The 25148-nt window shown below is 50.1% G+C and overlaps 6 protein-coding genes across 6 annotated transcripts; 4 read left to right on the plus strand and 2 right to left on the minus strand.

Moving 5' to 3' along the window:
* Positions 1-511: 511 nt before the first annotated feature.
* VFPPC_05807 (anion exchange family protein) lies at positions 512-2630 on the plus strand (the record flags this gene model as incomplete). Its single annotated transcript, XM_018284940.1, has 6 exons — positions 512-693; positions 750-898; positions 952-973; positions 1022-1087; positions 1139-1626; positions 1675-2630. The coding sequence occupies 6 exons, from the start codon at positions 512-514 to the stop codon at positions 2628-2630; spliced, it is 1863 nt and encodes a 620-aa protein (XP_018141865.1).
* A 193-nt stretch (positions 2631-2823) lies between these two features.
* VFPPC_05808 (mating-type switching protein swi1) lies at positions 2824-6350 on the minus strand (the record flags this gene model as incomplete). The annotated part of the gene is made up of 3 exons (XM_018284941.1): positions 2824-3782; positions 3841-6202; positions 6276-6350. The coding sequence occupies 3 exons, from the start codon at positions 6348-6350 to the stop codon at positions 2824-2826; spliced, it is 3396 nt and encodes a 1131-aa protein (XP_018141866.1).
* Positions 6351-6733: 383 nt separating this feature from the next.
* VFPPC_05809 (3-hydroxybutyryl-CoA dehydrogenase) lies at positions 6734-7931 on the plus strand (the record flags this gene model as incomplete). The annotated part of the gene is made up of 3 exons (XM_018284942.1): positions 6734-6859; positions 7003-7102; positions 7201-7931. The coding sequence occupies 3 exons, from the start codon at positions 6734-6736 to the stop codon at positions 7929-7931; spliced, it is 957 nt and encodes a 318-aa protein (XP_018141867.1).
* Positions 7932-9799: 1868 nt separating this feature from the next.
* Positions 9800-10195, minus strand: VFPPC_16230 (hypothetical protein; the record flags this gene model as incomplete). Its single annotated transcript, XM_018293983.1, has 2 exons — positions 9800-9921; positions 9982-10195. The coding sequence occupies 2 exons, from the start codon at positions 10193-10195 to the stop codon at positions 9800-9802; spliced, it is 336 nt and encodes a 111-aa protein (XP_018141868.1).
* A 5007-nt stretch (positions 10196-15202) lies between these two features.
* VFPPC_05812 (homeobox transcription factor) lies at positions 15203-17208 on the plus strand (the record flags this gene model as incomplete). Its single annotated transcript, XM_018284943.1, has 4 exons — positions 15203-15765; positions 15841-15978; positions 16031-16692; positions 16766-17208. The coding sequence occupies 4 exons, from the start codon at positions 15203-15205 to the stop codon at positions 17206-17208; spliced, it is 1806 nt and encodes a 601-aa protein (XP_018141869.1).
* A 1866-nt stretch (positions 17209-19074) lies between these two features.
* Positions 19075-20097, plus strand: VFPPC_05813 (enoyl-CoA hydratase/isomerase family protein; the record flags this gene model as incomplete). Its single annotated transcript, XM_018284944.1, has 1 exon — positions 19075-20097. The coding sequence occupies one exon, from the start codon at positions 19075-19077 to the stop codon at positions 20095-20097; it is 1023 nt and encodes a 340-aa protein (XP_018141870.1).
* Between the last annotated feature and the right edge of the window lie 5051 nt (positions 20098-25148).

The raw sequence follows: 25148 nt of genomic DNA on the forward strand, positions 1-25148 counted from the left end.
AAGGTGACTTTGAAATCTCCGGCTGTGATGGATGAATATGGGCCGTGAGTGCGGGTTGTGATTTCGGTAAAGTAGGAAGTTAAGACATCACGCCGTACATCTGTACTCGGCATCATTGAATACGATCTGTGAAAGCGCACCAGTAAGACGAGGTAATCAATCTACTTAAGCACATTTACGGAGTGCTCCGTACGGAGCAAAGAAACGTAGAATACACGGAGAAATCAATCATCATCCAAACGACAATGTTGAAAGTACACCAAAGTACCACACCACCTGCCCCACACGTAAAGATACATCATGGTTCGTAACAAGTTTTTTCTGGGTCCAAAAGTTTCCTGCATGTGGCGGGATTGACTTGACTTGGGGAACGGCCAACCCGCAAACATATATTTAATCGCTAGCCTTGCTGGCCTACGAATCTTGATAGAATTTTTAATTCTGATGCTCACTATTCCCTTTTCGATTTCCTAGAATGTCGTTATAACTGTCTCCGTCCATTTGACACAACATGGCGGACGAGCGCGTCCTCCCAACAGAGGAACAACCTCGTCGAAGGGACTGGTGGAAAGTCCATCTATTTAGAGGCATGGTGAACGATGTGCGCAGACGGGCGCCTTACTACGTGAGTGATTGGGTCGACGCGTGGGATTATAGAGTCGTTCCTGCTACGGTGTACATGTATTTTGCAAAGTATGTCCCTCTTCCACGGTTGGTGTGCTGTAGGGATGGGAAACTGATGGGCGTAGCATCCTGCCGGCATTGGCGTTTTCGCTCGATATGTTTTCCAAGACGGGGTCTAATTACGGCGTCAATGAGGTGTTGCTGGCGTCTGTTTTGGGATCCGTCGTGTTTTCGATATTTGCGGCGCAGCCGTTGGTGATTGTTGGCGTGACCGGTATGTTCACAACCTCTGCCTCTCCATGATGCATATCTAACTAATAATGTTAGGTCCCATTACCGTATTCAATTAGTTCGTATATCAGCCCTTTCAAACTTACAAACGCAACTAACATCTCAGCACCGTCTACGACATCATGAAGGACACTGGCGTAAACTACATAGGCTTCATGGCATGGATAGGCATGTCCGTCACCCCCTTTCACCACATCTCCAACGTATACTAAAACACAACCAGATGGTCTCTCATCCTACACGTCCTCCTCGCCGTCACCAACTCATGCAACTGGCTCAGATGGGTGACCCGCTTCCCCTGCGACATCTTCGGCTTCTACGTCGCCTTCATATACCTCCAAAAAGGCATACAAGTGCTCGACCGCCTCGGCGACAGCTCCCCCTTCTACCTGTCCATCATGGCAGCCCTGCTAGTCTTCATGGTGGCTTATATCTGCGGCGAGTTGGGAACGAGCAGCCTCTTCAGACACCCGATCCGCGTGTTTCTCAAAGACTACGGCACGCCCCTGACGCTGATCTTCTTCACGGGTTTCGTGCACATTGGTCGCATCGCGCAGGTTGAGCTGGAGAGGCTGCCGACGGGGATTGCGTTTGAACCCACGAGTGGAAGGGCGTGGGTAGTGCGCTTTTGGGACTTGAGCGTCGGTCAGATATTCACGGCACTGCCGTTTGCGATTCTTCTGACCATCTTGTTTTGGTTTGATCACAACGGTTCGTTTTTGCTCTGTTAATCTTATGATCGCCAGCTAATAATACCAGTATCTTCCCTCATCGCTCAAGGAAGTGAATTTCCCCTTCGCAAACCCGCCGGCTTCCACTGGGATCTCTTCCTCTTAGGAATCACGACCGGCGTCGCAGGTATTCTTGGCCTGCCCTTCCCCAACGGCCTCATCCCACAGGCCCCCTTCCACACAGAATCCCTGTGCGTCACCAAACCCGTCAAGAAGCTTGACGAAAAGGGCGAGGATAAAGGAGACTTCACCTTTGAGGCGACGCACGTCGTCGAGCAGCGCGTCTCCAACCTCGCGCAGGGCCTCCTCACACTAGGAACCATGACCGGCCCGCTCCTCGTGGTCCTGCACCTCATTCCGCACGGCGTCCTCGCAGGCCTCTTCTTCATAATGGGCATCCAGGCCCTCGAGGCGAACGGTATCACCGCCAAGCTCATGTTTCTTGCGCGTGATAAGTCCCTCACGCCTCCTGGTGCACCACTGCGCAGCATCAAGCGCCGCTCGGCTATATGGCTATTCGTCATTATTGAATTGCTGGGCTTTGGAGCCACGTTTGCGATCACGCAGACTGTCGCGGCGGTAGGGTTCCCCGTTTTCATCTTTTTGCTTATTCCGTTGCGGGCGTTGGTTCTGCCGCGTTTCTTTCGTGCTGAGGAACTGGATGTGTTGGATGCGCCGACGGCTTCGGAGTTTACGATGGAAGGGATTGGAGGGTCGTGGGGTGGGAGGGCTGGTGGTGCGGCGGTGGAGCGGAGTGGTGATGAGACTGCTGTTTCTGGTTGTTCGTCTGGGGAAGAGGGCAGGAATCGGTTTGAGAGGACGGAGAGGAGGGATAGTGTCTTTGCGAGTCCTGGGGGCCCGAGGAAGAGTCAGGAGGATCTGGCGGAGTTGGGGAGGGTGCAGAGTGGGCAGAGTACGGCGACGAGGAGGATGAGCGTGGATAGGAGGTCGAATTTGCGGACGGAGAGTTCGCATCAGAGGTAGAGGTGTCATTTGTTTTGATCATGGTTAGCATATTGTTTGGTGGAATGGTTTGGTATAGGGCTGCGTTGCATCATCAGTATCATAATACGGTTGGATGAGATACGTAATGGACATAGATTCTAATATAGCGTAATGAGTTCCCATTATTTCCCATCCATCGCCATGCAAAACGCCATACTCCAAGCCATATCATCTACTCGTCATCGTCGCTATCCACGACAAACCCACCCCGTACCCTTGGTCTCCTCGCAACGACAACCTCTGTCGTCTCTTCCGCATCATCGTCCTGCATTTCTGCAATCTTGGACACGATATCAACACCCATATCTTCATCTTCCTCCACACTCGTCTTCCTCCTCTTCCTTGACTCTCCATCGCTCAAATCGAGGGGCGTATCGTCCGTCTCGCTATCCGCCCCATCCTCCTGGCTACTTAGTATTTTCCTCGCCAGACTCAACTCATCAGCCTCGTCCTCATCATCACTATCCAGTAAAGCCTCGGACTTCCTCTTGTTTCGTGGCAAAATCGGCTCACTAACTGCCGTTTGAGCCGCTCTTTTCGCACGCTCTGCAATCTGACGCTCTCGAGCAAAGAATGCCTCGTCCTCGTCGGAATCGAACTCGTCGTCGCCCTCCTGCACGTACAGAGCTGACTTGATCTTGCGAGCTTTTTCAAGCTCCTTTTCCCTTCGCTTGCGTGACTTTTCCTCCAGTACAGATTCGTCGACTTCTTCTGTGTCGCTGCCCTTGCGGCGCTTGCGTGTCTTTTTGGGCTTCTTCTTCTCATCTGCGACGCGACGGGCTGTTGGGCCGCCGGCCGGGAAGAGCATTTCGTCGTCGAGAAAGCCGTCAACATCGTCTTCTTCTTCGTCGTCGAAGGCGGCCTTCTTTTTCGGTGCAGTTTTGCGTTTGAGTTGGTTTTCTGCAAGGACGCCGTCTTCAAATGTTGGTGGACTGAATTCGGCTTGGTTGATGAAGTGGATGCTGTCTTTGAGTTGGTCTGGCGTTATGTCCCCAGGTACAACCCAGAGACTTTCTGGAGTTTCTTCAGACGCTGGTCCCATGAGCTGGATGCCGCATAGTTTCATGAGGAGACGAAGGTGTGCGTTTTTGAACATGGCGGTTCGTCGCTCTGGATTATCAGGGCGGACACCTAGCACTTGTGTTAGTTTTGTCCGCTGTCAGTAGACAGAATGTGGGCAGTATCTTACTGAACGCAGGAGGGGATTCTGGTTCCGCATCTGGCACAGGCTCATCTCCAAAAACCTCCTCAGTATCACGCCTCGCATCCTCTGCGGCAGACCAAGCACGACGTTCCGACTCCGCGTCGGATAGTATCTGTCTCACCCAGTTGATGTGGTCGCTTCCATTCTTATCTAACAAGGCGCCAACTGCAATGGCAACTTGCTGGTCTCGCTCTTCTGTGTGTTTGAACTCTAGTTCGGCTGCGGGCTTAGGCTGCGACTTGCTCGTAGTTTGTCTCTCGTAGCCGTATTCCAAGAAGAATGCGGTACTTGATAGCTTGCTGAACAGCATTTCAATGATGAGCTCTGGTCGGTCTTGTATCTTTTTGCAGCACTTCCGCATAATCTGCTTCACTAATTCCTCCCAGTCTTTGAACATGCTCGATGACTTATCCAAGGCGTTTGTACCCTTGATCATGTTATACAGCAGATAAATAATATCCACTCGAAAGAGCATCACGCTCATGTCCTGCTTGAAAGCCACGCGGTAAAAGTACCGATGTGCGCGCTTCAACTGCGTGTCTGTCAAGTCCTGGTAGTATTTAAGGAATTTGGTAAACGTATCGACGACGCCTTGAGGCGTGAATCGACTGGAAAATTTGTGAAAGTCAAACTTGCGTTCTTTGGATGTACGCTCAGCAGACGCTTCATCATCAGCTGAATCGTCCAACTCCTCTTCGTCTTCGTTACCATTTTCTTGGGCGGCTTGCTTCTTCTTCCTACGTGTTCTCTTCCTCGACCGAACCTGCATGTCCGTGTTTTGTTTTGAGTAGGCTTCCAAGATGCGCAGAAAATGGTGCACGAGTTCAGTAGACGCATCCAGGTAGTCAAACCCCTGGTCCTTGTATGTCCTGATGATGTTGGCAATGGCATCGTGTGTGGCTTCCTCGTAAAAGAGTCGGCTCAAAACGTTTTCAGCAATTTCTTGATCGTCCTCGTTGGCAGACTCTGTCATTTCTTGAACCGTCAAGAGAATCTGAGTAAAGCATCGCATCACCGCGGTTAAGTCTGTCCAATCTTTCATGTCGTAGCTCTCATGCAATACCCGATTCATGGTGATGAACATTTCCTGATTCAACACACCAGCAACCAAGTGGAAGCTGCTGACGTCTCCGGCTGGCTGGCTGCTTGATCCTTTAGCCTTTCTCCGGGCCCGTTCTGTCTCCAAGAACCAAGCAACCAAGTAAAAGAATTGTCGGCGGTGGTACTGAAGCAGATGTGGCGCTTCTCGGTCAATGGTCTTGCGAACGTGTTGGAATAGCGGGTTGAAGCCAGAGTCAAGAAACTCGTCAACAAACTTGCGCAGTTGATCATTGGCGCGAGCGTTGAGCTTGCCGGGAGGACCAAGATCCCTCTCATCCTTGTTGTCTTTCCTCGGTCGTCGAGGGGGTTTGAAAGTCTTGTTGTCGTCCATCTTCTGATTGCGAACGGATGCGTTAGCCAGTGCATCTTGTCCTGACAAGGACGACATCTTGCCGCCCTCTCTCTTAACCCATATCATGGTTCCAAATCGATTATGTCGAGTTGCCCCTTTTCGATTATATGACCGTAGCATTGAAGATTCCTTGTTCATTAATGCTGATAACTCGTTGGCTTTAGCTTTGTTCAACTGCTGCTCATTCATGAAGAGCTTTGCCGAATCAACACGCTTGACCAGGTGATATATGATCTCCATTACCGTCGTGTCCTCCGTTCTGAAGTCTTCGCCCATATTAGATGATAATGTGAGCAGTACATGAAATATGTCTTGATAGGAGAACGCGTCAATCGTAGCCGATCGGGAGACCTGAGATTCATCGCCCTCGTATTTGACGTTAGGAGGTGGCGCGATGGCGGCCATGTTTCGCAAGAAGAATAGGACAAGCTTGATAATCCCCTGGTCCCTCGCTGATCGGTCGCCAATTGGAAGTGCCATGGCAGGTAAGGCTGCTCTGACGGCTGCATGCAAGATACGGGCACCGTCAAAGTTTATAATGGCCCTCTTGTATTGAACTTGCGCGAGCTCCAAGACGGGCAAATGCCTGTGATGGTTCACCGTCATGCGCTCCTTGTCCCACTCCATCGGCCATGTCAATGGCACCATTAATTCGAAGCAAGCCAGCGCAACTCGAGATCGAAACTTGTTGTCCATTGCGTTCTCGGGCCATGTCTTGAGAATCGGTAGCAAATCTCCCTCAATCAGGTTCGCCTCGTGAATACATCGTGCAACGTCCATGCGATTCGTTTTCTCGTCATAAAAGCGAATCCAGCGCTTCAGATCGCGCAGCACTTCCAGCGCATCGTCACCGAGCTGGTAGTTGCCATCATCTTCTGCACTTACACCACCGAGCTAGGCGATATAAAAAGTCAGGATTTCTTCAACTCTCAGGTGGATTGGTCGAGTCGCCGTTGCCATGACTTACCGCAGACACAAGGCTGCTAATGTGTGCTCGAACTTCAGGATGGACAATGTCCGCTGCGCCTTCTGGCGGCTCCATGCTGATAGTTTTTCCCACGTGAAGCTAATTTGCAATGAATGCCGATGCTAATTGCAGTCTATATGGGTGCTGTTGACGAAGTTCAATCCATTGTACAAGAATGCACCCATTAGGTTTCCTCTCGACGCGTCTCGACGCGTATGGTGCCTCTTCAGCGTGTAAAGTGATCCGAGTGCTGGACAGCTGTCAACAGCTGCCCACCCGCCACTTGAGCATCCTAGGCCAAAGCCGTTCGGTTGGTCGGTCCTGGACGCCGCAACCAATTGCTGCACCCCACAAAAGCCGAGGTTACCCGAGCCGGAACCTCATCATTTTGACATCACTCCTCCACGTCTTCTCCGTCTTCATCTATTGTTATTCTGTACACCACGATAAAATCCACAATGGCTAGCTCAATTGTACGCATGCGAACACTAGGAGCTGCGCGTCAAGTACGCTCCTTCAGCTGCACTGCGCGGCGCAGCGCGGCGGACGTCAAAACACTGGGCGTCATTGGTGCCGGTCAGATGGTCAGTTTGTTCCCAAACCAAAATCATGTGAAGTTTCCGACATGGAACCGCCACAAGTCCCAAATCAGGACAACATAGCCCCCCGAAAAAGAAGAGAACAATGAGAATCCAAACTGACAAGTCTGAAATTGGCATGAATGCAGGGCCTGGGAATCGCATTGGTTGCTGCGCAGAGAGCTCAGGTACCCGTACACCTGATTGACACATCCGACAAGGCATTGAGCAAGGGACTCGCTTTCGCAGGTAAACAGACATGCGGCCCCTCCATCCCGGTCGTCTGTGTTTATGCACAAATTAGCCATCTACATTCCCCCGCTGACAATCATATTATACGGTTGCAGATAAGCTCCTCGCAAAAGATGTGTCCAAGTCGCGAATTACACAGGAACAGGCTGATCAGGCGCGAGCGCTGCTGAAGCCAAGTACCAACATGGAGGACCTCTCCGCCGTCGATTTCGTCATCGAAGCCGTTCCAGAAATCCCCAAACTCAAGTTCGACATTTTTGGTAATCTCGCAAAGATCTGCCCAAAGCATGCTATTCTTGCGACCAACACCTCATCTATCTCCATCACCAAAATTGCTGCTGCCACGACCACCGACCCCACAGATACGTCAGCCTCATCGCGTGTGGTTTCAACACACTTTATGAACCCTGTTCCCGTCCAAAAGGGCGTCGAGATCATCAGCGGTCTCCAGACTAGCAAGGAGACACTCGACACAGCCGTCGAGTTTTGTAAGAAGCTTGGCAAGATCACCTCGGTTTCTGCTGACACGCCCGGGTTTTTGGCTAACCGCATTCTGATGCCGTATATTAATGAGGCCGTGATTTGCCTTGAGACGGGTGTTGGTGATCGCGACTCCATTGATGCTATTATGAAGAATGGAACCAACGTTCCCATGGGCCCGCTCCAGCTTGCCGACTTCATTGGTCTCGATACATGTCTGTCAATCATGAAGGTCCTGTACAATGAGACCGGCGACTCCAAGTACCGCCCAAGCGTTCTTCTGGGCAAAATGGTCGATGCGGGATGGCTTGGCAAGAAGAGCGGCAAGGGCTTTTATGACTATTAATGAGCTGTGCAAATGAAACGAACGTGGTTCTTTTGGGTTCTGTATAGCTATACTTAGACAAAAGAAAAGTGACATTTCAGACCATAGTTCTCCATAAATGACAGGATTAATCCTTGGAGAGCCTCACATATATTAGTGAACCGTTCCTGGGGAAGGCCAGTGTCTGCGTTGGCCCCTAGGAGAGTTAATCTACAAGATGCTGTGTAAGGAGGAGCTGGGGTTTATGATTAATGAGTGGTACTCCGTACTAATAACTATAGATTGGACTCTCGGCCGGTAGAGTACGGAGTAACCCGTGCAAGTACCATGAATCGTTCTGACCGTATGGAGCATCACAAAGCACAAGCTGCACGATTGAAGGCATCTGGTGTAGGCGAATCGTCCGTTTTAGCATCAGACAGGGTTCTTGTAGCCGGGGATTTGGGTGCCACTCAGCGCACAATCGCAAAATCAAACTCCCTTTCGTGGACCAGGCTCGCTTTCTGAACCAGGCACCCTAGAACTCTGTTCTGGCTGGCGGACAAGACGTCTAACGAGAAATACCAGACCACCGAGACCCTCCCCCGTTGCACTAGGGTCGTGAATAGATAGGCGCCGAGAGTAGCTATGCGAGACTCAATCTGGCAAGACAACTCGAGTCAGCATCTTACATTAGCATGGTATCTCATGGTGGCGCCAGTGACATTCTTCTCAACGGCCCAAGCGGGAACATTTATCGACAGGTCACCAGGATTTGACCTGCGCCATTGGTAAGCCTGAGTCAGCTGAAGCATCCAGTCTTTACCAACGCAGTCCCTCCAGCTCTGTATTGTCCAAATGCAGAAGCAATATCGAGCCTTGGCAACTGTTTGTGTTCAGCTTCGGTCAAGTGGCCCCGGATGATTCTGGTGGCTTTAGCTGATTCGATTCTCTTTGCTGGGCAGCCCCAGTTGTGATTTACCGAGTATGCCGAACCAAATATTGCCCAAGCCACTGACGGTTTTGGGGGATTGTGAGACTATTACTCCGTACAGCACACAAACGGGCATGTCACTGGATATCGCATCTGGCCGCAATGAACCGAGACATGGGCGTGCCGGTTGAGCACCAGCTTGCTCCATGCGGAGTTGACCCATCAAAAAGTTCTTTTGCCCTGCAATTCATAGCATTGGATGAAGTTTCTGTGGATGCCTGCCACTTTGCCAAGCCTGACGTCGCCTTGTTGTTTGAAGCGGAATGCTTCTTCAGTAACCCATGCTCCATGGGAATACCCAAATCGATTCCATAGAAGCTTGAACAGGAGGTCCTAGGTGCACAAGTAATCGCTTGCAAGTTCCAAGGTTGTGCCATGTGGGGATGGTTTGGGTAACAGTTCCATGTGCTTCACAGTGCACCATTGTACTGTAATGTAGGAATTGGAAACATGGAACACGAGCTCTGGGTTTCCACGCCACCGCTTCCATGGAGGAAATGGCGTGGCAACACACCTGGCTTTGATGGTGATAGCAGCACAAGACATATCATCAGAGTTCGTTGTAATTACTCCATAACAAGATGGGGGATATTCCAAGTCGACCCGCAACGGTGATCGTGCTCTTCTGTACGGAGTACACAGTCCTGGCTGACCGTCCCCAGACCAGCGGCAGTACTTCTGACTTGAGTTGCCTCGTAAGCCAAATACGTGGTGACGAAAGGTACCGTCGGGCGGTCGGGCTAAAAGTCTGCGTTCTGCTCTTGTTACGGAATTCATTACACCGGTTATCGTTTGTCAGTTGGTGATATATTGCAACCCGTACGACTAGGTACCGACAGGCCCGTTGGTTGGTGCGTTGGAAGCGGAAGCCTCTTGGGCTTGTGGGCCATGCATGACTTGCCCTTGCGCCTTGGTGTCATAGGAAGCTCAATGAAGCTGGTGGCTGCAACGTCGCCTCAAGCTCTTCATGCGACCCAATTGACCGTCGACATTGGCCATTGATGGCTCGATGTTGGCTTCTCCCTTCGTCGATTCTACCTACCCATCTGATCTTAGCTGATGGGATAAGATGCAGCTTTCGGGAACCTCTTACCGGGCAGCAGTGGCTCGTCAACATGTACCAAAACTGGGTTAATGAAGTTGAATGCCATGGCGCTACATGTCCACAGGGTGCTGTTGAGCCTGAATGTGAGGCATGCAAATGCTCAGTGCGGTTGATGCCAGCTAGGGCCAAATTCTCGATGGAAACAAACAGTGATGAGTTGATGTCAGATAGGGAAGGAACGACAAGGCCCGTAGTGATGCTCAGCATGTTTAGCTATCAAAGTTGGGGAAGGTGCGGCTGGCTTCTGATGAAGTAATTAACATTTGAACCAATTGATGTCTGGTTTGCCCCTCCCTCATGGTTGAACATACCAGACGTCGACACATGTGCCTGCCCCTTTGGTGGATGGCTGTAGCTTCCTTTCCCCAATTTCGCCGTCACCAAAATTTCACAACACGAACCTCCGATTCTGTGAGCTAGCTCAACAAAAGACACTATTTTTCTTTTCGGTAATAACAGCGACAGGCACTTCAGAGCAACTCAGTAATTTTACTGTTACACGCAACTCACCAAGCCATTATCCTGGACTTGGCCACGCATGTCCTCTGACTGGTGCGTTGGGCATGGCCGCGAGATGCATAATCTTGCAATAGTGTCTAATCTGACCTACTGGAACAAGCAGGTCCGTTGGTCTGCTTGAACGGGCTCTTCTGCAATGGGGCATGGCGAAATGAGACCCGGCCAGACGCATCTCATCTAGGAACTGGACTGGAGCCTGAAAAGGGTCGTACAGTCTCTGAAACACCCACAACGGCGGGAAACTTGGGGATACTCAGTGCAGCGATGAGAAGCCGACAGACTGAGATCATGTATGCATAGCAGCCTTGGATCTCTTGTCACACAGCCCACCACCAACTAGGTTAGGCGAGACTACGAGCAAGGTTTGGCTCCTTGACCATGATGCAGGTGGCAGCACTTTGACCTCCACGACAAACATAGAACAACAGTCGCACATCTACACGATTTGTACTCAGTCATTAGTCCAGGAGGTTGAGGGACATGTCATTCTTACTCGTCTATGGAAACTTGTTGAAGTTGCGACACTTTGGGCTACTTGCGGAGTTCTCCGTTCTGAGATTGCAATTCTTCATATCACAGGGGTGTGCATAGACCGAATTCTGTGCTTAAACATGTCAACCTGATGCAATGCCCAGCACATGTGTTGGTGTTCCCAAGTCGCGTCGTTCTTGAGGAATCAATCGATTATGGCAGCGCATAACTGCCGAAGAGACCTAAGAGACCTGGGCTATCAAAAGCTGCTAATATTGATGGTTCCTCGCGCAAGCAGGCAGACCTACAGATGTGCTCCAGAGTCCTCGCGCCAAGACTCGCCTTGCCAACAACTCGGAGCAGCGAAGTTGCGATCTCTCCAATTTCCTCCAACGAGTTGCATGGTCTCGCGACTTTCAAAAGTGGCAGGTAACAAAAGGTGGTAAAGAGCCAAGGAGACCCGACGAATGACCGTTCTCCAACATGTCGAATCTAACGAAGTGGGTAATTTCCCACCATAAGGACTAGGACTGATGCCTTTGCCATCGCAGAAGCTGGCTCTGACCTAGTTCCTCCTGCGTCCTACCAGGTTTGCTGGTCTAACACGACACGGGAATTGTTCACATTTTTTTTTTTTTTCACTTGGATCTCCAGCTACATACGGATTAGATCAGCCTTACCTCTTTGACCTCTCGTCAATTTCTGAGGCGCTGGACACTTTTACAGACGTGCACAAAACGTCCTAGTCTTACACAAAGAGCTTGACCCACGCGCTAAATCCAGCCTTTATTTGCCGGACTGGGCCATTCGGCATGAGGCGCCGGTTGAAACAGAGTGGCGCCCTTGCCGGGTTGCAGGGTTAGGGCGGATTGGAGTATTGAGCTAATTAGCGACGGTCTGCACATCATTCTCAACCACCATCTTGCCTTGGTTGTAAGAAAATGAAGGATGATATGGCGGTCCACCATTCCAACTCCGAAGAAAGTTCCGGCGAAAGATCTCAGCGACTTACGAGTCGGCTAGAGACGTATGCTGCCTGCTTCCCTTCCAGGATGCAACATCTTGTCAGCCATCCCATCCAGTCTTTCATAAACTAGCCAGTCAGAAATTGCTGTTCGAGTCAACCCTGGCAAATGATGAAACTCGACCCGGCTTCCATACCCAGGACACTTTGTAGACCGATTGAGAAGACCAGCTTCATGGTGCACGCGAGTCCCTCATGCGGAAGTTTTAAGTCAAATTAGTCGATGTATGGAGCACTCGACACGCCGCTACGCGATCGACTGGCAGATCCCCGAAGATACAGCCCAGTGCTGCCAGCCTGGATGGACTTTCTTTCACGAGACCAGACATTAACAAGAGATATTCCTTAGCTCTTTTCTTTGAAGAACCAGGTTGGTACCCACATCAAAATGCCTACCTGTTTTGGTATAGTTGGGCTGATAGACTTGAATGTCCTGGTGTTGCTTTCCTGCCTTGGTCAAAGACCTGTCCTCAGGTGAAGAAGAGTAACACGCAGGCTTCGTCACCAAAACCATAGCTCGGACCTGCTCAGGTGGGCAAAGCCGGCAGAAACGAGACTTCTATCAAGAGACTGCCGTCCGCTTGCGTGTCTTGAGACAATTACTCCGTACAGAACTGCAGAATGGTCATAGCAGCCGACTACTTGGTGCTGGTCTGTGCTCCCGCCGCACCACAAGTGAACTCAAGTCTGGTCTAGTACTTCCCGGAAAGAGGATGTGACGGAGTACGGAGTATCGTGGTGGGTAGGTATGGATTACAGGGTTCCGCAAGTGTTCCGCAGCAATATACAGCCAACACGACAATTTCCCGCCCTCCTTTCGGCATGGTCCCGAGAATGAAGGCACAAGTTGCACACATGGTCGCATTTTGAGACCGGATATGTGATTGGTGGCTGAGTTCGTGGTACACAACCGCTTCTAACTCGAGGATGATGCCAACCGCTTGAATTTCATTCAACTATGCCCCGTTCCTTGTGTGGAAGAAGGAAGACGAGTACGGGGTATATGAGCAGGCGTTGAGTGTGGCTCGGTGGCTTCCACACTGCCGATGGAACACAGCATTTACCAAACATCACGATCTTGCACAAATTCTTTGATACGCCACAGACAGGGGCACTAGAGACAAGCAATTGACCAAGAAGTCTTGTCTCCACACTGGCCATGCGAACATGGGGCCTTTTCTCCAGGTCCCTTGCAATGGTCGGAGGCCCACTGTGTGCTACTCATATCAAGATATGCTCATACTTGTCTCCACAAGGCCGGACATCTGTAGCTGACCTTTTTACACGCCGTCAATGCAGAGGGACGAATGTGCTGCGAGGTTTCATCACACATTCCAGACTCCCTGGGGCTGGCATTGGTCTACAGCTTCAAAGCCTCGTGATTCGTCATGGGCTGCCATGCCTCTAGCCGTCGACTCTCGCACACCTCTAGCATAGAGTGGTCTGGTAGCATAACCAGTTCATCAACAAGTGTCTGGCCATGTCTTCTGATACACCCTTGCTACCAAGACCAATGTTGGCCCAACTGCGTACCTGAGCAAACACTCATCCTCACCTTCGGGATATCCAAGGTCGGATAAGGCCAGCACAGCTTTTCCACGAAAGCGTAGGAAAGCTTCTGCTTGGTGGACAATATCGACAATAGTTGCAAGGAATTTGGCCCTTATTTGGGGAATTTCATGAGTCGAAGTGCTCGATGGTTGACAGCAGGGACTCGTGATTTGACCGGAAGTTGGTCGAACTCTTTGAATCAGTGTCGACGGCCGCGACTGGTTTACCTGACCGGGTTTCCCACGGATTAGTGTACTGAGCGCCAACGTTTGGCTTCGAGCTGCCACTGGCCGATGGACGGAGCATTCTGCTCACATAGCTGGCTCATCGACTGAGGCTGGAGTATAGTATCGGATCCGAAATCGCGTCGTGACATAAACTTTCTACCATACCAGGGAACGACTGGCAGGCAGTCTAAACGCCATCTCCATCTTGCAGTTACTCCCCCCCCACAACCCGGGCACTTTGCGGCTTGCGCAGCATCACAGTCTGGAAATCGGAGCACAATGAGCCTCTCGTTTTGGCATCACAGAGTTCCATAGAAAGGACCATGTGTCTAAGGCTTAAGCTACCGGGGCCTGGCTCTAGGTACACTGTCACTGACTAGCCGGGGTCATGCCATTGCTCCATCTGGAAGCCATGCACATATGCGTCCCACCAGCTACTTTTGGACCGCTCCTTTCATAAAGTATTGCCTCACTCCCCCCCACGACTCTCCATTCATAATATCTGCCTCTCTCCAAATGAGCCAAGGGCCTAGGTCCAGTTCTTACAGTGCTTTCTGACTCGACAGTCTTTACGCGATCTCAACGGCCCTGCATCATACCAAGCAAGTGCTTGAATCCCCAGGAAGAGAGCACCGACTCGTGGAACATAAACAGACACGGCCTTGGCGTGTGCACTTGCCATGTTTCTGGTAACACGCGTGCAGAGTCAAGTCAACAAAGTCTAAGGCTGGTTATTACAACCACCCCACGGGGACCAAGTTCTTGGGCTCAGGCTCTAGTATCCTGGTTCAACCCTGATTACGCAGTATTTACTGCAGAGAGCCCGCTTCACCGACCTTGTGATAGTCATCGTTATTATTATTATAACCCAGCAGCGCTACGCTGTAGAAGAACCTTGCTCCTTCAATCTCCCTTGTTCATTTACAGCCCACCTACAACTGCAAGTCTTCTTCTTCACCCGATTTTCGGCATACAAGAGGATTCGACTGGTTTAGAGCATTAGTTACATTGCTCTGTATGCTCTTACTTTGACCACTGCTGAAGAGCAAGAATATCTACACCATCTACATCTCAATTTTGGCAAAGGGTTCCGGTATTTCTGGGGCATTGTATATCAACTCCCGTCGGATGGTGCGACATGCATGTGCCAGGTCCTTTTTCAAATTAATTTAGAGTATCGCCACTGCCGACCCTCTCTGTCGTTAATTACCGGTGCTCATCCTACAGGACGACTTGCCAGGTGTCACTCGCAAAACTTTGTCTCCGTTACCTCTCATCTTATTTCAACAAAGACTTCTAACCAAATCATAAAAAAAAAAAGCCCTCTCGATGCTCATCACAAGGCTTTGCGATACAACGGATCACAGCCACTGGCCCTGCAACCACTATAATCGGCCTCCAAGCCGCCCTCAAAGTTCACGCATGTCCGAAAAGCAGAACCTTCCACCGCCAGTAGACCCGGAATGGCAGGGTCAATATTCCTATCATCGTCAGATAGAAAATGAACACTATCAACGACTACCAGGAGACGCGAGGAATAGTCTGATAAGGAGTAGAACGAATCCTCCTGCTTCCACTGCGCACCAGGGCCAAGGGCAGAACTACAAAAGAGAAATCGCGTCCCAGGAACCGGCAAATCACATAGAAAACTCAGCACTACGACGAAACCAGCAAATGTCCTCTACATTTGGCAATACGAATACAGGCTTAAAACTAGACCCTACCGGCCGTGACGCTTTGGGAATGGAGGCATTCGCTTATCCCCGACTGACAGATGGAAACAGTCTGTATAGATCTCACACTGATCCAGTTTCAGGCACTGAGATAAGCCAGTCCGACAGAGACGATAAGGACCTCAGCCTTCACCAGGACGTTGAGTTAGATGTGGAGGACGACGACGTTGATGATAACGAACGAGACCTTCTCTCCCAGCGTCAAACGGTAGCAGAGCGGCTTGCAGCACGACGCAAGATGAAAAGATTTCGGTGCGTCATTTGCTCTAAAATAGGACTCAAGAGACATGAATATCAGGGTATATTGTCAATGCTAACTCTGGAAAGACTCACACACCAGCAAACCAGATTTCTGATGAGCGAGTTTGCAAAACAGCCCCATCCCGATGTCACCCACAGAGAGCGCCTATCTAGGGAAATTCCTGGATTGAGCCCTCGACAAGTCCAAGTCTGGTTTCAAAATAGGTGAGAAAGGATTTACAAGCAAGATGGATTGTAGACTTATTAAGTAAAATAGGCGTGCCAAAATCAAGCGCCTTACGGCGCATGACCGCGACAGAATGATTCGCATGCGGGCAGTTCCGGACGACTTTGACAATGTACAGGCACTGCATTCACCTTATGGTGCATCTACTTACATTGGGCCGCCAATGTCATCATCGAATCTGGCATCTATGACCAGCTCCTTTGGAAATCACGGGGTCAGGCCTGTAATGGTTGACATGAGGAGGCCTGGCGGAGAGGCATACATTTCTCCCACAGGCCTCTCACATTCATTCGGTGGCATCGACATCGGCCACTCAGGCGCTATGGCTAGCTCCGACATGGTGTCTCCATCGAATCCGATTTACCACGACCGATACGTTACCAGTAGCCCTTCTGCCGCATCTACCCCTGGACTAGGACACTGGACTCCGAATGCCTACTGGGGCTCTACTCCAGGCAGCATGGAAAATGCATCGCAATTTGGTCGACAAGGGCTACGAGACTCAAATTCAGTACAAGGCAGGGATTGGAACTCTCGACACGCGTCTGATATGGCGCAAACGCCAATGAGTCTCTACGGCGGTGGGACACCTGTGTCCAACTCGACGGAAAGGCAAATGAGTTATCCTACCTCCAACACAAATTCTACAGCGGGAAGCTCGTTTGGAGGTTACGAGGTGCAAGCTTATTCCAGTAAGTAAATTCGAACGATGAACATGCACATCATCAAGGCGGATGGAGGTTTGCTAACTAAACCATGGCATAGACCACGCGGGGATGGCAAGTCGAGGAACGGGGCATTCCGCAGAATTGGAAGAGACTGGCTCGGCTCGGGTTCGGACCACTTCCGCATCAGCTCCGTCATCACTAGCTACAGATATCGCATGTAGAGACCCGTTACGATCCTCGAGATTGGCACCAGTGTCCGGTCCACAGCAGGATAGACCGCAGGGGCTGCCGTCACTGAAGTCAGACACGTCACCATCCACGGCAAGGCACACGCCCGGCCCATTATCAGCACCTCTGGACATGTCTACACCGCAATCATTTCGCCTGCAGACGGACAAGCCTAGAGAATATTCCTCTTCGCAGCTTAGCGCGCCGATCACGGCGACGAGCGACGTCCATCGAAACTTTCATTCGCCGTCCTCGAATCGAAATACCAGCACCGGTCCGCTAAAGGATTTGTTTGGGCACGGTGTGTTGTAAATAAGTCGACCACGAAGATATTGAATCTTTTGGAACACACTTTGAAAAACTTGTATAAATCGCACATTTACGCAAAGAATATTAAATGTATATTGATTGGCCAGTCGAGTCTCAGCCCAACGCGTGGATACTTTGATGATATTACTGGGTATACTGCACGGGGACTCAGGTACGCCCAAGAAAACGAGAGAGTTGACGATGATACCCGACAACAGATAGATACGCAATGAATCGATTGGTCTTTTTAGATGCTTGGTCACTGCTCGTACAGCATGTACCCTGCGGCTTGTCGAATGCCATGTTCACGGGTTCCACAGGAGAGATGAGATCACGGTATCAGTTGCGACGGCGCATTGTACGTGGGATTTTATTGATTGTGCCCCGGGAGTCTGGAAGTCGGCAGGGTTATGGGGCGGCATACGCGATAGAGGCACACCTACTCCGTACCTGTGCGGCGGTGGTGCATTGGGATACATCTCTTGGAGGTGAGGGGAACACATGACGAGTACGATGATGACGACGACGATGATGATGAACAAGGTCATAGCACTTAATAAAGGGACGGAAGCATTGATGGCAAATAAAACAACAATAGGGAATAATTAGTACAGTAAATAAATAATGATAATATCAAATCATCTACTCAACTGCTTGCAGGGGACCGAGAGAAACACTAGGTTCATCCATGTCCGTTGTGGTGAACATGTTGATTCCCTGGGAGCAATGACTATTGATTACATGCATGATGGTGGAAGTCAGGACCGACAGCATTTCCGGAATCGAGATTGAGGCCCAACATTGGATTACACGGGTATTTGATATCATGTACGGAGTATCTGATCCAACAAAGGGTTTCATGTCGAGCAGTTTCATCTGCAACAGGGTTGTTTATGCGCCGTTGGACCAAATACTTTAGTACCAGACATTTGTATGAATGCGTACTGACTGGCACGGCATACTGTACTCCGCTTGGCCCAATGTGACGGCAGTATGCCAAATTTCATCCGTGACGTGATTTTAAAGTTGACGCTGTCGCCCTAAAGCTAGGTCCCGGTGATCGACAGCAACAGGGGCAGCAAGCACAAAGTAAATACAGGGATCCAAGAAGCTGGAAAAGGTTCAAAGAAGCGGCCGAGAAGGTCAAGGTCAAGCAAGGTCAAGGTCGAGTGCCAGGAAGAGAAAGAGAGAGAGAGAGCGAGGGAAGGGGGGGGGGGGGGTGGCCTAAGTCCGATGTTGATTTCTGATGCCACTTCTGCTTTTTGGCTCCAATTCTGACGGATGGATGAAAATGGTAAAAGGTGGGTCAGTCTGGGCCTCGGCACATGACAATCGGGGAACTTCAACAGCCTCAGCTGGGCTTTGACTGATCACATTGTATGGAGAAGGTTGAAGAGCAGGCTGGGAACATAAATGGAGACGGTTTTGCTGTTGCCGCGCCACAACAACACTTTTGGTCTTCTAGACTCCTCTCCACAGCAGTCTAAATTGCCTGGCTTTCCATCTGGCTCTGGTCTGTGTTGCTTGAGCCCTTTTTGATTGGCATCCCTACCGGGGCTCACACGATTCATTTCCGTGTTAGGTCTCGACTGTTCGTTTTGGGAATATTCGACGAGCTTGACAGCTTCGAGAAGGCGACGCAGGACACAGGCGCTTGTGGTCCATTTAGCCTTCGCTTTATTCTTTCCCTTTTTCGTTTAGTTTTATTTCTAGGTCACGCTAGCTTGCGAAGGCCTTTCACTTCTTCTACTTTTGGACTGACTCAACGATTATCCTCAAAAAGTTACAGAGTAACAGAAACGAATAAAGATAAAGCAGCAAAAAAAAAAAAAAGAATTAAAAAAAAATACAGGTACTCCGTAAACAACCATGGCAAACGAAGACGAGGGTAAGCTGGTTCTCTACGAGACATGCGACCAAGGCATTACGACAATCACCATCAACCGTCCCCATGTTCGCAATGCGGTAAATCGCGCCACAGCTCTCAAGCTAGCTGAGGCATTTCAGGCGTTTGAAAATGACTCCTCACAAAAGGTGTGCATATTCACCGGCGCAGGGGACACCTTTTGCGCCGGGTACGACTTACACGAGGTAGCCGCCTCGTCAATGGCGACGGCAAGCTCGAAGCGACGACCCGAGCGGGAGCACAAACGCGACCAGGCAAAGAGTCCAAAGAGTACAAAGGCAGAGAAGGCAGAGGAGGCAGAGAGGAAGCCCTTGTCGCCCGCGCAACCCGTAGACAAGGTCAACGGCGCCCTGGGGCCCATGGGACCGTCCCGAATGACATTCACCAAACCCATCATTGCGGCCGTTTCCGGATACGCTGTGGCCGGGGGCCTCGAACTGTCTCTGCTGGCCGACATTCGCGTCGCAGAGAGCAATGCCGTCTTTGGCGTCTTCTGCCGTCGCTTTGGCGTCCCACTCATTGATGGGGGCACGGTCCGGCTCCAGAGGGTCGTTGGGCTTGGCAGGGCCATGGACATGATTCTCACTGGACGCGCCGTCAAGGCAGACGAGGCTCTGGCATTCGGCCTGGTGAACAGAGTCGTCGTGGGCAAGGGGGAGGCTGTCAGAGAAGCGAGGAGGCTGGCTGAGATGCTGCTCGCGTTCCCGCAGAGGTGTATGAGGGCCGACTTGGTTTCCGCACACCACGCTGCGTACGACGCCAAGAGCCTGGAGGACGCATTGAGGTTCGAGTTTGAAGGGGGCGAGGGCGTTATTCAGCACGAGAGCCTTGCCGGAGCCAAGAGGTTTGATGGCGGTATCGGCAGAGGCGGCAAGTTTGATATTGCTGCTCCTGGTGATGATCCGGGGACTCTTGGTCGTCGTGCTGGTGCTGCTCCTGCTGCCGGTATTGGGGGGCGTGATGAAACGAAACGGAGCAAATTGTAAAGAGTGAATAATGATACCGTACATACTCCCTACAGAGTACATATGCGTCTCCATAGGCTCCATCTACTGTCCCGGATAAAGTGTCGCATGGCCGCATACCTGACGTGATTGTACCGGTACATGTTACATCACGACGCCTCCTCTTCCCCCGGACCCTCATCGCTGGGCAATGTCCTTCGTTGGCGCTATTCAGATCGCAAGATGTAAAATATGCTGTTGATGACAATTTGAATACAATATCGGCAGAGCTCCAGAAAAACCACTCTACACCAGTTTATCGGAGGACGCTTTACGCCGTAGTGTCTTGTCAGATGTCATCCCGTCGTAGTGATTGGCGGCGTGTAATGTACACCATAGCAACCCGTTGTTCTGGCCTCGTTGGACCGGTATCCATCTCGCTTACCACCTGAGCATGTCACTTGTGTGGTTTTATTGCAGACTCGGAAACCAATGGATTCCGTGCATGTTCAGGGGGTGGGGAAAAAAGGAAATGCGAGGGGACCGGGGACTGTAGATGAGGCGTCGTATCTCAGCATCGAACGTTGTGTGCGCTTTGTTGGCTTCGTCTGTCTGGAGGAGGAAAGATTCGTGCATTGAACAAAGAGTGCTACAGGGTTCTTTTGCCGGAAGTTGGTTACGGTACGCTGACCAACGCGGTGAGTTGGTTTGGTGGATTGGGGATGGGGCAAGCATGAGCAGGTTAATTGATGGTATTTTGTGATAGAGTGCTGCCGGGACAGGGGGTGAAGGTAGGGAGAGAGAGCGTTGACTTTGTCTGGGGGGTGTTTGTTAGACATTTTGATGTTTTGGTGGTGATGTGGCTGGCTGGGATTGTGGTGACGCGTGGTCGTCTGGCTGGCTGAGGATTCTTACACGGTTGTACGGGAGATGAGAAGGGAAGGGGAGGGAAGGGATGGACTTACAGAGGGAGTTTGATTTCAGTTGGATCTCACGGTAACGTATTGGTTGACGGTGGATGCGATGGTATTTCGTATGGTGTAGTGAGCACCTAGGTACTCTCTGGGCGGCTGGCCTTAGGGGTCAGATATAGCATCAATTCTGGTATTACTTTATCTCGTTCTACCAATATTGAATGGCGTATAATCGAAATGGGTTGAGAACACTTTGTACTAGAAGTATCAAACAAAGGGCGGAATCAACAACGTTTCGTTTGAATCTATCAGCGTGAATAAAGAAGAGCTCTGGCACTTGAAAACCACCGTTCGTATTTCCCCGAGGATCAAGTCCGTGTGTCCCAAAATTCAAAGTCTTAGTTGCAGGGTAGCTTCAGCGGCCTTCAATATACCTACTCATATGTCTTTTTGCAATATCACATAGAAACACCTGGCTGAGACGAACTCTTCTCTTGGCTTTCTGATAAGAATGATTCAAAATATCAGCATGTTGATAATATGATATCGACTATAGCGTATATACTGTGGCGCGTTTGACCAAATGCAAGTCATTCTACAATTAATCATCTCGTCAGTTTGGTTTCTCCGTGACATCGTATTGTTTCAATCTACGGGTCGCGTATCTAGCCACGCCGCGCACTTGTCTGTCCCTTCATGCTTTTTTGTTTTTGAAAATCAGATTCACCGTTTTCTTTTACTAATAAATCTCATGCAATACGAGTTCATCCGATGCTGATCTTGTTGTACAACTCTGCGACGATATCTGCTTTAGAAGGGCGCATGTTGTCCTGCAGCCGCACTGCCAAGGGTTTAATCTTGACCCGAGACACTTGGAACAGAGACTCGATTTGTTTATATCCGTGGTAAGATTTCACATTTTCCAGTATCTTTTGCCCCTGTTTGATGCCTTGAAGGCTGATATTTGAAGGGGATTCTCTCGTAGAGTCGTTGCCGTTACACACGAACTACTCGGGTTACGAAGTTGTATGAGGCTAGTCGACTGACGAAGCGGACCAGATGTTTGTATTGTTCGATATAAAAATGGACATCACAACACATGGTATTTTGAACAGCGTCGTTTGACTATGACGACATGTTTTTTCTGTCGTGGTGCGACTGCACAGAATGGTGGCAATCAGTGCTACGCCAGACAAAGCAGAGACGCCCCACGAGGTATATGATCGTTGTCCACATCTCAGAATATGTAAATATGTACGCTATGCGGGAGTATTTGGATGACTCTGACAATTTGGATTCAGCCCCTGCAAATGGAATGTCCCTTCATGCCTAACTGGTCGAGTCTCGATTTACAAGAGGTATGTTATTGAGTCTCTGAAGGAAGAATAACACTAACTGAGGTTGATGTAGTTGCCCATGTGTACTTTGCAATATATCGGGCTATTGCAGACTGGCATTCTGTCCAAGACGACGTTCCAAGTTTGGCAAGTAATTTTCCAAACGTCCATCTGGTTTTTCCCAGCCGCCTGCCTACCTTTGCACATTGTCGCGGCCGATAATTCTGTGTCCAGTCCCTTTTCAATATCCTTCTTCACCGCAATTTTGGTGAAGACACTAGTCTGGAATTCTCAAAAGTCTCTGTAATAAACGACTAAATTCTCTGGATAGTTCCGAATCGTTGTCCTCAGGATTGCCTTCGAATGATGTATCGGCATGCCTCCTGGTTCCTTTATTCACTCTGCTCCTTTCAAATCTCAAGCACACTTGCTGCGGCTTCTGAATACACCGTTGCCAATAACGCTTACATAACCTCACTCCCTTGTCGAGAACCCGGGAATCCATAGGCGAGGTGTCATTGGCAACGATGCCAAAGCTGGGATACATGGTCATAATGTTTGCTATGGCCTGGGTAGTGGCTTGGGCGTTTAAGCCGACAGCATCGGTATAATCGCATGACTTGTTGAAGAGAAAAGCCTTGACCCTATGATGAACCCGTCGTACAGTTTGTATGGGAGTCACCGAGAAAGTAGATCAGCTAGTACATAATGACTTCTCTACCAAATTTAGCAGTCGATGGCAAAGGATAACCACTAAAATAGAGTGTCCGCATAGGCACGATTGTAAAAGTTTGACTGTGAGTCAAGCAGAGCAATTGTTTCGTGTCGAGGAGCTGAAGTGCTAATGCTCATAAAGGGCCTGTTATCTTCTCGAGAAAGTAGCGAAATTTACCTCTTCCTAAGCCGCGTGGTAGGTTTTGGTAAAAGAGAGTAAAATTGAATCCAGCTGAGTTACAGAGACCAGGAAGTCATCCGTACCTTGGACCACACGACACATGCGATCATATTCTACGAACTGCCCATGATAACGACCTCAGGATCTAAACTGTTGGACAGCTTCTAGACTGTCGCTCTATTAAGACGGATGCACCTGAATCCATCATTAAGGCTCTTAGACTCGACCGTGAGGTGAATCACATGATGAATACTGGATGCGGATGTTCGTGACTGGCTTCTACATCTTCAGAGGGCGGAATATTGCTCCGCTAAGGGTTCTGATTAATATTCCAAAATGGGCTTGGCCAGCTTCAAATACGGTACTCAACGCTTTGTTCCTCTTAAGAAGTGCAGTAGTCATGACTCTGCGGGTATCCGAGTAGCAAAAGCAAGTGTATCGCCGAGGATAACGTGTGAGGTCAATTCAGTTCTTGGTGCTTGATACATCAGCTTTGCGAACCGGGGAGCTTTCTAGCTTACATAGCCTGAAGCTTTTTGACGAGAGACTCAACCGGTTGCTTAAACTGCTCGGTAACACAAGATTGCAGATTGAGGCTGAGTTGATTGGCGGCTCCTGCCCATATATGTGGCGTTGCCTGCAGACCAGGTAAAGTTGTGCTGGGGCGTGCATGTTTGGTCATTCCGGCAACAGGAATTCCGCCAAGAGCCTCCTTTCTCTCGTCCTTCTAGTTTTCCACTTCTCAAACTGCGATATATTATGCTGCGGACAGGGATTGTCTTCCACATCTATGGGCCCGATTCTTAGACCCTTATAATATAGACCCATCGACTGTAACATAGGCATCAAGCTATAGGTTTTGAAAATGACGCATTTAATTGAAACGTGTTATACGGCTCTGCCAAAGTCGCTCAAGAAAACGTTGACTTCGGCACGTTTGAAGGACCCATGTCACGACAGCGGCTCAAATCACCCAGCTTCGCCTTGCGACTTAATGAAGAAACATGGTACGGCCAAAGGGAGGAAGGCACGCAAGTTTTAAAAGCCCTTATGCCTTCATATTTTGGTCACGAGCCTCCATCCTTCTCTGTTATTAGGGGTGCCACTGATATCGGCAGGGTTACGGGTCAAGAGACGGCCGCCAAGACCAGCACCACAGTTTGAACCTTCGATATGCATGCACGATCGCGACTTTACCAATGGCCACTATATCTGTTGAATGCTGGTAATTCAACAGCTACATGCTTGTTGATGCAAAGATAGACATGAAAATTGAGGTATCAGTCCCATTAACCCTAGCCCAGGATATGTCGTCAGCTTATGAGAGAACAAACGCCTGACGCCCAGACCCGGATCTGCCCGTTTGGACCCAGTTTGCCGGACTCGGGATGCGGAGCATCGGAGCATCGGAGGGTCGGCGCACGGGCGGGTGAATGTTGGGACCTCCGAGTTCCTATTGGTAGCGCTCACTTTCCTTCATCATTTTGCTTCAGAAACGGAAGGAGCATTGCTGGCAGCTGCATGCAACATGTGGATGGACATATCAGCAGAGAAGGAAGGAGCGATCATGGCGATCAACTCTGCAGACTCTGGAGACTTTGAGAATCTGAAGCCAAAGCCAGCTAGCCTCTTGCGCCTTGCATCATTCCTGTCTTTTATTTCCACGCAATTGTGAACAACACCTGAACTCTCTCCCTTGCTTTCACCAGACAGGCCAAATCGTGCTATTCACTCCACTAATATCCCCAAGATGATACCATCCATTTTGCTTGCGGCACACTGTCCACTCAGCCACCACGGGCTTCAATTGGCCCGGCCATCGGGGTGTCGGCGACTTGGAATCCCGCCACAACCATGCTATCAGATCATCACCACTGTCCATGTCGAATGACGACGCAGAGTTTTCTCCTCCCGCAGCGTGTTGTTCAAGTGCATAAAATGGCCAGA

This window comes from Pochonia chlamydosporia, chromosome 5, assembly GCF_001653235.2.
Source record: "Pochonia chlamydosporia 170 chromosome 5, whole genome shotgun sequence".
Lineage (NCBI taxonomy): Eukaryota > Fungi > Ascomycota > Sordariomycetes > Hypocreales > Clavicipitaceae > Pochonia > Pochonia chlamydosporia.